Genomic DNA, 11,219 nt, shown 5'->3' with positions numbered 1-11,219 from the left:
CCCCCCCCCCTCTCCTCTTCTGGCCTGCAGCAACAATATGTTGTAGGAGTAATGGTGCTGGTGACATAAGATCAATGCTTCAGGGTTAACACAAATCTACACACAGCTGCTTAACCCTTGTTCTTATACTGATGCACAGTGACACATGGCCTGTGTGATGTGCACATGCTGACACACATGTCAGCGGATTTACTATTAGCATGTAAGTTACAGTGATACCGGGAAAAGAGATGCCATTTTAGTTGCAAATACTCATGAAATATGGAACAGGCCTGCTGGTGTGTCTGCTAAACAGGATATTTAACAGTCATTCGAAAGGATGGTTCAGAAATAATATCATCTAATTGAGTGGGACGGTGTGAATGTAAAATAAATGGTGACTTTTGATGACACCGTCTCATGAATATTATGTACTAGCAGCACCAGCTCTGTCCTGCAAAGACAATTGCAGCAGACAGGCTGAGTGCCATCCAAACAGATGTTACTGTTTAGCAGAGCATAGACTGTAAACATTGAACAATTTATCACAGAATAGGATAGAAACAGCCCACAATATGTCGCAACTTCCGTGCTATTTTTCATGCACATGATGTCATGCCTTCTGAAATTAAGAAAAATGCATTTTGTGACAGACTGCTCAACAAGAAGCTTTGCAATTCATTTCAACTCATTACTGCTACAGCACTGTGCGTTAATATGAACAGCTATTATTGTTCAAGATGTAGCAATTCATTAATCACTGAGATTTGAAAGGACCATAGAACATATCAAGTAACCATATGCCCCTCCATAAATAGGATATATAGTTGCTGCTAATATCAGCATATGATCTAGGACGTCTTGATAAAATGAGTTGTTGATCCGTCTCCTACACAGCAACAGGGCTTAGAGCTAAAACACAACGGCTTATTTACATTCATAACTCTACCCTTAACATTTATAATAGATTTTTCAAATAAGCCAACCTCTGGCCTCCTCTTCTGTGTTCAACATCTCCATCCCGAATGAGCAAGATAAGCTATGAGATGGAATGAACTGCATTTGTATGTAGAAATATATCTCCTTAACAACAGCACAATTTACTAGAAGTTACGGTGAAAGCAAGGACTGAATTTTGTTCAAAGAAGTCCTGATAATGCTCCAAACACAGTCTCATACTACCATGAACTACAATAACACACACCTACATAATACACATTTATACATGTATGCAGACAGCACAGTGAAGAGGTAATATCCTTCCCTGGATATCAGATAGAAACGGAAAGAAAACACCCAAAAGAGGCAGAGAAGAATGTTTCACAAAAGGTAAAGGTAACAGATTAGTTAATACCTAAACATGGATATATTACAAACTATTTGATTCTAAGACATTGTAAAGTACTACAGATTAAAGCAAAGAGACACCTTAAACAAATACATAAAGTAACTTGTAGCATAGCATATGATGTAAGACACAGATAGACACAGGCCTAAGCAGGTGACACTACAGAGACTCCACACAGATATGAATGAACAGTTGTAGAGACTCACAGGAAGGACTTGACGTCCAGGCCTCGATTCCGGATCTGGTCCATCATGTAATCCCAGCTGCCAGGACTGGCACGTGAGCGCCCTCCTGCTCCACCTCCCCTATAGCGAGAGGCACCTGATCCTGAGGGGCTTCCCCGTGCACCCCGGGGACCACCTCGTGAACCTGCACCCCCACCCTCACCACCGCTGCCACCTCCCTCTCCTCTCCCAGCACCCCCACCTCCCCCAGGCTGTCCAGGTGCAGTGTGTAATTGTCCCAAGCTCTGGGATGTGGTGGGAGGATGGCTGAGACCGGGGCCTGACGGGTGGATGAGAGGCTGCTGAAGACTCTGCTGGCGTAGCAGCGTCCGAGGCCTGGCTGGGCCAGAGGGGATGTGCTCCAAAGTGGATGCATAGGATAAGACTGGGTCCCCAAAGCTGGGAGGGCAGAGGAGCAGGGATGAAAGAGAGCGCGAAGAGGGCCACGGCCGGCACAGGATAGGTTGGTGTGGAGGGGAGAAGGAGTCAGAGGTCACAGGAAAAGAAGAAGAAGATGGAGGAGCGGAGCCGTGGCAAGAGGGGGTGAGTTGTTCAGAAGTGGTGGGGTCAGGAGATGAGATGTAGAAGAGAGGGAAGGAATCGTCAGAGATGAGACAAGGTGGCACAGGGCAGTAGGGGGACACAGCAGAAGTCAGGTTGACGTCAGGGTAGATACAGGAAAGTTCGTCCAAACAGGAAGTTGATGATCGCGAAGGGGAGGAGGAGGAGGAAGGAGGAGGGGTGGTGTTTGATGACAAAGTGGAGAAGGAGGCAGAAGGAGGAGCGTTGGGAAGTGGAAACAGGAGGAGGAGGAGAGAGAAAGAGAGCAATGTGAGGCAGCAGCAGTAACAGCAGTAGCAGAAATAGCAGTAGAAGGTGCAGCCTGAGTGATCGCTGTGTGCTGTGTACTGCTCATGGGGCTGCGCCGGGCAGCAGTGTGCAGACTGTGAGCTTGCCCTGTGTGCGTGCGTCAGATGTGTGTGCACCTTGCGTGTCTGTGCGGTCGGAGCGTGCTGTTTGCGTGGGGGTGTGTTTCGCGCGGGCAGTGGTCGGATGTGCACTGTCCGCACGGGCGTGGAGCGGTTATGCGCCACGTGACCGCGTCGAGGCGCAAGGGCCAAGGTTTTGCAGCTTCCAGGCCTTCCTGATGAGGGCTTTTTGGGCTGATGAGAGATCCCCATTTCCTCTACTCGTCAGTCAACTTTTTCCATCTCTGATAGCCTCTCCTCCTTTCTCTCTAAGTCATTTTCGTCTTTTAAATACATGCTGCACCTCTAGAGACATCCCAACAGCCAACCAAGTCCTACAGTACGACTCCCTCCCTCTGTCAGTCCCTCATTTTCCACTCCTCCTCTTTATAAATGCTGTTTAATTGGCTCACTGCCTTTCTTACAAACATGAAGGTGTGTGACACATCCTATGTCACTTACTTATGCGTGCATTATTTCTGTGTTCTGGGGCTCTACAGTATCCTGTATCCTCTTTTTTAATATCTTTTTTTACTCCCTAAATATATCCTCCTCTCTCAGATCGCTGTGTAACCCAGACTACCAGAATTAGGTCATGAGAGAGCTATTCACATCAGTTAGGTGGAGTTTACTCTGCTTCGCATTACTTCACCTAACACAATTTTGCATAAGGCTTTTAGTGTGCTATCCATCATATTTAACTGTCACAAATGAAAGGATAAAAAAAGGGTAATGGATGGTTTTGCTGAAATGAAACAGTTTGTGGGCAAAACAGAAGAAAAGGGAATGAAGAGGAGTGGCTTTACACAGCGGCGGAAAGATGGAGAGAGCGATGGGAACGATAAGAACAGAGGGTGATGATGGAGGAGAGACAGAAAATGGGGTGCGAGACACAAACACAAGAGACACAGACACTTATAGCAGCCTGAAAATAGAATCCAATTATAGACAGGGGGCAAAAAGAAAGATGAGAAGAGGAGAGAAGGAGGGAATGAGGAGTGAGGTAGTGATGAGCGTAATGTGTTGTGGAGGAAGAAATCACAGGCACGAGGTGCCAAAGGAAGGTGCAAAAATCATGAAGAACTGAAAATGAACTGCCTCATTTAAAGCACGCTGAATATAGACCCTAAATCATGTCATACGTCACGGCTGTGGGATACATGCAGTCAGCGATCAACATGTCGTTCACATTTCAGCCTAAATCTTAATTAAAAGGCGGGCTGGCAGTCGGTGTGTGAAAATGAGACTATTTCTGTGTTGCATTGTTGGAAGGATACTTGCAGGTGGTGCAGTTCCTCACATAAATAACTGAACTATTGTTATCTTCTCATGATGACGAGAATTCACATTTCCCCAGTGCTCACACGTTCGTTTGTGCCCGCACGCTCACTTTGACACCTGAGCTGTACTTTCCTCCCTGCTGAACTTGACCTGACTCTCGCTCTCTCTCTCCCAGAACTGATTCATTCATCTCATCATAGCTGCTGCTGAGGTAAAAACTTGTAAGAATAACATTTGCATAGTAATAGTGTTTATTCTGCTGCACAGTGACTGATATGTTCACTCTTTTCATGCCCGGTTCTGAACTCACTTGCTGGGTCTTAATCCTCCGGACTGCATGTGGCCCTGGACGGTCTGCCACCTCCCGGCCTTCGCTCCCTCTGTCACCATGCTCTTCACGCTGTCACTGCGATAAGGACCCCCCCCATCATCCCCATGCCCAGTTGCTGCCCCCTTCTGACCCCCTGACACTGCCCCACTAAGAGAGAGAGACAGGGTGCGAAGGTCCCACAGCAGACAGAGGGTATAGAAGAGGGAGAATAACGACAGGCAGAGGAGAAAAAGACCAAAGGGTGTGAGAAAGACAGACACAAACACACACACACACACACACACACACACACACACACACACACACACACACACACACACACGAAAATAGATTGAGCAACCACATGGCTAAGGAAGTGAGACAGATCAGTAGAGTGTGTAAGGGGGGCAGATCTAGTTTTCCAGGCCAAGTGAGAGGCAGGTGGATGAAAAGGTCTGGAGTCCAGTGTGGAGGAAGAGAGGGATGAGGGAGTGAAGAGCAGGGGAGGAGAGGAGGAGGAGGGGGAGGAGGAGGAGAAGAAGAAGAATTCACAGGGAGCCTGTGGAGGGTGGAAACCAGTAAGAAGTCACTCCTTTTAGGCCTGGAGGACCAATACTACAGCTGCCAGCATTCACTTGCGGCAACAGCATGTGGACGCTGGTCGTTTAGTTCTCATTCTCTCATTCATTTAGGCATTTGGTGCTTGAGATGCACTGCTATACAAAGCAATTCAATCATAGCAACTTAGAGCAATGGGAGGACTTGTACTGAGGTGTCTCATGAGCAAATAATCAAGTCATTTGGGAAATCATCCAAAGTGACATTCGGTTAAATACAAGTGAATCTGTTCCTGTAAAACATCAATTTCACTGCATTTTTAGATATTAATCTGTAATATTTAATTTTTTAAAGATCTACTCGTCATTTCATCACCACTTAGCAGCAGTGACAGAAAACAGGAGGTAATGAAATACCTGCACCACACAATAGAAAAGATCATGAGGGTTATCTAATCATATCAACCTCCAAAAATAATAATAAAAAAAAGGTACAAGGTTCAGAAATTTATCAGTGTTCAAACTTAAGAGCAGTTGTCAACTCAGATTTCCCCTCAAAACTGGTTTTGGGTTTAAAATGTCATGTCTACTCTGAAAGCAGTGATGATCAAAAATAAAAGCACAGTAGTGCCCTCTGGTGACATGACTACATTTCATTAATATGCATGGGGCTCCCGCTGCAGGAGACACAAAGTACGAGGCACAGAAGTCATTGTCGCCTGGTGTGTAAACGTGGGATCGGGAGGTGCTACACATCAGATCCTTTTGAAGGTCACCGTTTCACATTTAATTCTGACCAATTGACCTGACAGCGCAAGTGGATAAGTCATCAATCACAAGAACAGCATGGATGACTCTGCTGGAGCAACGGTCAACACAGAAGACACGGGCCTCATTTATCGAGCCGAGCACAAGGTGAACGTCTTTGCTCTTTATTAAAAGTGGAAACATAAATAAATGGAGCCCCAAATCACAGAGAATCAGGAGAGTCAGAGTCAGCAATATACTGCATTCAGATATCAGTCCTGTTTCTGACTGAACTTCACTGAGCGTAGAAGTGATTTACAAAAGAAATACAGCCACATAATCTTTGACAGTTTTTCATCTCAGCGCTATCAGATTGATCAAATGGAGAATGATATACAGTAAAAACAATTCAATGTTCGTCAAATCACTACCACCATTTTCAAGCTGGTGTCACTACTGCTGCTGACATTAAATATATTACAAGTTCAATATTGACTCAAATCCAACAAATCCCTAAACATGGAGATTGATTGTGCAGTGTAAGTAACCTGTTTGATAAATGAGGCCCAGTGTGATTGAAATCTGCTGATCTCGAGAGAATCTCAAACAGGAAATGATTTCCCAGCCGTCTGTTGGCTTTATTATTGGTTAGAGTGAGGAGGTCGCCCCCTGTCTCTGCTGGTTAAAAATATCTATATAATGTGCCTTATATTAACACACTACTGATAAAACAACTCGTTTTAGCATTTCTGCAGTGAAAACCTATTTTTTACCACTGGATAGAGGAAAAAACTTGTGAAGACAGAACCTGCTGAAAAACAGCTTTATGGACAGTTAATGACAACCTTGAGGGTTTTTTCTGAAAAATGAACTTCTCAGGACACAAGCATTAGGGTCTAAAGATGGTTTCCTGAGATCAGCCCCCAGAATCTTCAGGCGGTAATCCATATATCCACCACGTTCATAAGCACACTGCTGCCTCCTTTCTCCGGGCAATTTAACACACAGTCCTCAGCGGCTAGGTCTATTAAAGATGACCAGTTATTAGACAGTTTATCAGACAGACGCCGGGTAGCGGGATGTCTAAGCTTGGAGCCCTCTCAGTGCCCGGCGGGAGATAGGTATGACCTTGCTAGTGCTTTATTGGATTCAAGTGCCTTGTGAGTAAAAACATTACTTTTATTGCATCAAGTACAAACACTGTTACCTTATCTCCCAATATGATAGGCAGTGGGCGAAGTTGAAGTGCTCCAATGTTAGTGCAGTACACATTAGATATTAGGTTGATGGGGATCAGAGAGAAGCCACAGATGGATGTAAACCACAGGTGAACACTGGCACCACACTGCAACCTGGTATAACGGTCAACCCTCCACAATAACAACAACAACAACAACTACTACAGCTGGAAAATTTCACTTCACAACACCAAAGGACAGTGAGACACACACATTACAGAGAAAGTGGGTTAAAGTATATACATGTCTTTTGGAGAGGAAGGCTATACGAGGGTTGTCCGTCTCCATGGTTACACTCCATGGGAGAGAGGTGAGAGGTTAGAGGTCAGGAGTTAGTGGGACCGGCAGGGCTGTAGGGAGTAGGGGGGCATCCGAACATGCACCTTTGTGTTCATTAAAAGGGGACAGGATGTGAGGAGTAGCAGCAGAAATTAGCCTGGGGGGGGGGTTACAGGGCTGTGCTGCTCTGCTGCTGCAGTAATAGCCAAATGGCTGTAGCAGGGATGCTGTAATGTGCGTGTATGACATTTCCTACACTCACATTTCCCAAGCAGATTATGAGTAATCATTAGTAACCATTTATGCCCGCCAGTCTGGTAACATTGGGTGGGTTGTTATTGTTGTCGTTATTACTATTGTTGATGGAAATCGCATTATACAACAATAATAAGTCTTGAAATGTGCAGTTTGTGTATATTTTGCCACAGTATGACATTTATGGAATGAGATTTTTCCAAAAGGCCTTTGGCTAAATATCCCCAGTTACACATGAGTAAATTGTGTCTTAAGGAATAGAAAAATAATGGAAATTATGAATCTAGGTGGATTTAATTAGATGTCTGACATCATAACATCCACATCCGCTGGTTCAATTTGATGAGTGGCTAGTGGTGGTGACTGCACAACTAGTAACAATGATGTGTGAGGAGGGGAGAGGAGAGGAAGGCGGGGAAAGGAAAGGAAAAGGAAAGGAGGGAAGGGAAAGGGGAGAGTGGCACTGCCCCTGCCTCGTTACAGCCCTGCTCAGGGGGAAGTCTCTTACCAGCCTTGGACCAAGACTCACTTGAGTGTGAGGCGAGGATCTCCATATGGGGCATAGGGAGAAATGTTTAGTACGAACTCCTTGGGCGGATAGGAGCTCCACCTCTGCTGCACTGTGCTGCTGTCATTGTTATTCCAAAAGTCTCTGTCTAGATCACTGCGGCCAAAGAGAGAGACAGGTCAGAGCAACACAACTATGGACAGCCTTGGCACCAACCAACCACTCGCAACAGCCGCTCCTGCTTTCGGAGATGATGCGAGGGCTTAGTTTGAGGAAGAGAGTTGGTTTTACAACTGCATTGAATTGGAGTTTGACACAAAACAGGCCCAGATTAATGTCTATTTCTACCTGAAGTTGACAAATCACCATGGTGGTTCGATTTTAAAAATAACAAAGGGGCAGCCTGGGGGGGAAAAGGTATTCACAAGCAATGTGCTGTAGCAAACACAAAGAGAGATAGAAAAAAGAGATAGGTAGCAAGAAAAGAGTAAGTCATAATCTGATGAATACATACAGCATGTGATTACATTCTGTTCATCTAGCACGGCAACCACTGATGAAACACATTTGAGTAAACATTAAGAAGTCTGGCCCCCATCCTCGGCGTGAGCAGAGCGAGCGCATGAACGCATGAGACACAAGGCAGAGAGATAAATCGCAGACAGTCAAAGTAGAGGAGGAAAAGGTGAGCAGAATCACTGATGTCATACAAGTCACACAGCAGTGGTCAGAGCTGGAGAACAGGGACAGAGCAGGAGAGAAAGGCAAGGCGCGAAGAGAAGGAGTTTGAAGCTGAAATGAGCAACAGAGCACATCGATGCTGCTAGAGGCAGTGAGAAAGGAAATGCAGAAATTAAGAGACTGAAGAACCCAAGTCAGAATACATTCACATAGCCCATCTTTAGTGCTTCAAACTGTCCGTACAGAAAATGAAAAGTAAACACAGACATTCATAAACAGCTGAGACAACAGCAGGCTATAGAAGAGAAGTAGTGATGAGCAGGTTAACAGAAGCAAGTATCGCACTTAGCATTACAAAGCTGGCATTTTCTGGTACTGACCTATGGTCTTGTTTCATCACGAACAGAAAATACGTTAATCTTAGTTTGAGCCCTGTAAAAAATGTTAGATTGAAATCCTCCCAAACATTTATACTCCAACAGTTTCACAAAAAGGAGCTCCAGCACCCCCTCCGTTTACTTAAACCTGCACCATTTTAAGCAATGCAGAGGCGTTCCTAAAGGCCTGCACTTAAGGGAGACCTATCTTACAACCCATAAGATAAGTGCAGGAGCAGACCCGTCCAGCCAAAAGCTTCACAGGTAAGATAATGCAAATTTAATCTATACTGATTAAATCACTAGCCTTTCATTTAATGTCTGCCTGAACATGCTCTTGTAGAGATTGTGCTCTTCAAGATAAAAACAACAGGCCTCCTCTTCTGCCTCGTTTGTGTAGTGTACATCGAGGGACTCAAAGCTGAACCAAATGGAGTTCATTATCACCAGATTATTCTACCCCAACCAGTTACCAGCCACTTACTTGATGGCTTTCTTCTCCCCTCGCCCACGTGCCGAGTCTGGAGTGTCTGCTGTTTCCACTCCTGGCTTATTCCTCTTCCCCTTGAGCCAAGCAGAGGGAGGGGAAGACAAAGGAGGAAGAGAAACAAAAGGTTAGCTTAGATTTGCCCTTTGAAGCTGTGTTTTTGCTATACTAATTTCAAGTGTAAATGCCTCTCCCATTATCTCAGGAACACTGTGCCATCAGTCCTTTACCTGATGGTCTCCTGATTACACTCATCAAAGTCAAATCAAATCTGCTGTGGAGAGCCATTTCTGACTATGATTATCACTCGCACCACCCTGAAATTTACATGGCAATTGCCTCTTTAAGGTAATCCGCTGGGTACTGGAGAGAAGCCTCTAGAAAGTCCTGCACCAGCCTGATTTCAAATAGCTTGAGCATGACCTGCTGTAACCATGGAAATAATGGCAATTTGAAGGCTTCAAAAAGTGAGGTCTGCTGGGCGCATTCTACTGGAAAAGCTCATTACAGTTAAAGGTGTTCCACATGTGTCACAATGCAGGTAATCTCTATTGACACTTTGCTACAAGTGGAACAGGGAGGGGATCAGTCTAAATCTGCCCCCCCCCCCAAAAAAATACCATGCTTCCCTGAAAGTGATGCTCTGATACGCATCGAGGATAGGTAAGGATTCTCCAGCTCCAGAAAATGAGTGGGAGGAAAACACACTGAGTTGGCAACATGGCTTGGCCAAGTGAATCTTAAGTCGGCTGAAGGGCAATTTCCTGTGGTGGGCTTGCTTGTTTCTGGCTGAGCACGAATCTCCAGCATGGAGATTTCAGGTTGTACAAAATAGACAATGTCCCCGTTTCCACTTCAGTCTGGTCAGAATGTGGTGGCCACACCGGCAGCCACACAGCAATAAATGTCGGTAACCCACATGCACCGACACCGTTTTTGTTATTTTAGACTCCTTTGGCTCTTTCACACCCACACTGCACACACAGGCAAACATAAATGATGACACATAGCTCTTAATTTCATACAACATACTTATTGTTTATTTAGTGTTTGTTGGAAATGCATGAGTTCTATTTTTAGCACATACATTTAGTTCCCGTTTGTATATTTAACATTTATGTTTATTTATGTAAACCTATTGTAAGTTGTTCTAATTCTGTTTTACCGGTGCTGGGGGTTTCCTTGCTTCTGCTGCTGGGGTCATCTGGCCAGGTTGGGCAAAGGGTAGGCCTCAGGAAGCAGGAGTCTCAAGTAGAGGAAGTGCTCATTAAGACTGAACCAAGTGCCTGCCACACCATGGGGGGACTGGGGTTATTTAGTTTGATTATTGTGCATTTCTTTAGACTTAGTTTTGGCTTTAGGATATTTCTTCTTTTGTGGAATCTGTAGAAAATTTATTTCAGTCTACAGACTAACTGTCCTGTTTTGTTTATTTGTTAGTTAAGGTGTTATTGTTTATATTAACCCCTCTGTGTGTACAGCTGGTCTGATCAACCAGTATATATCTTCCCTTTTGTTCTTCACCTGTTAGGTGAGTTGAGTTCTGTCAGAGATGTTAGTTTGATGTTAAGTTGCTATTGCAGCCTGAGTTTAGTTCTGTTAGTTTGACCTTTTTAAAGGGCCCAAAACATTTTGCTTGTTTTTGTAAAATAATTTCTCTCATTTGGGTAAAATAAAACCTTTGTTTCTTCAAAATACACCAATGTCTTCCAGCTCAGTCCCTCACACAGAAGCCATGAAAAGTTTGACCAGACCTCACTGGAGCTCACATATATATATGACTTGCAAAAGGTAAACTTCTCATTCCCAGTGATTCAGGGAAGGCCTTGGCATTTTTGAAACATTATGACTAGACAAAAGCCTGTAGAGATTGCAATGCTGTATATTATTCAACTCTACAATATGGCTGTTTGAATTGTTAGAGCAGATGTGAAATGCACAGGACAATGGCTTCGTTCATCAGACATAAACTAGGGGGGG

At 44.6% G+C, this 11,219-nt stretch overlaps 1 protein-coding gene across 2 annotated transcripts in view; it reads right to left on the bottom strand.

Moving 5' to 3' along the window:
• Window positions 1-11,219, bottom strand: part of syt7a (synaptotagmin VIIa) — a 74,452-nt gene that overhangs the window by 19,884 nt on the left and 43,349 nt on the right. Inside the window, exon 3 of one of the 2 annotated variants that reach the window (XM_087178276.1) lies at window positions 9,237-9,316. In XM_087178276.1, coding sequence (XP_087034402.1) covers window positions 9,237-9,316 — 80 coding nt within the window. Of the gene's footprint in view, window positions 1-1,533; window positions 3,296-9,236; window positions 9,317-11,219 lie in introns of those variants that run through there. The other variant, XM_087178275.1, reaches the window with a different exon arrangement.

Source organism: Seriola lalandi, unplaced genomic scaffold (genome assembly GCF_002814215.2).
Source record: "Seriola lalandi dorsalis isolate HSWRI2012SDOR001 ecotype SW California unplaced genomic scaffold, Sedor1 jcf7180002054682, whole genome shotgun sequence".
Lineage (NCBI taxonomy): Eukaryota > Metazoa > Chordata > Actinopteri > Carangiformes > Carangidae > Seriola > Seriola lalandi.
The sequence above is the reverse complement of the archived record's forward strand: the minus strand, read 5'-3'. Positions and strand labels throughout refer to the sequence as shown.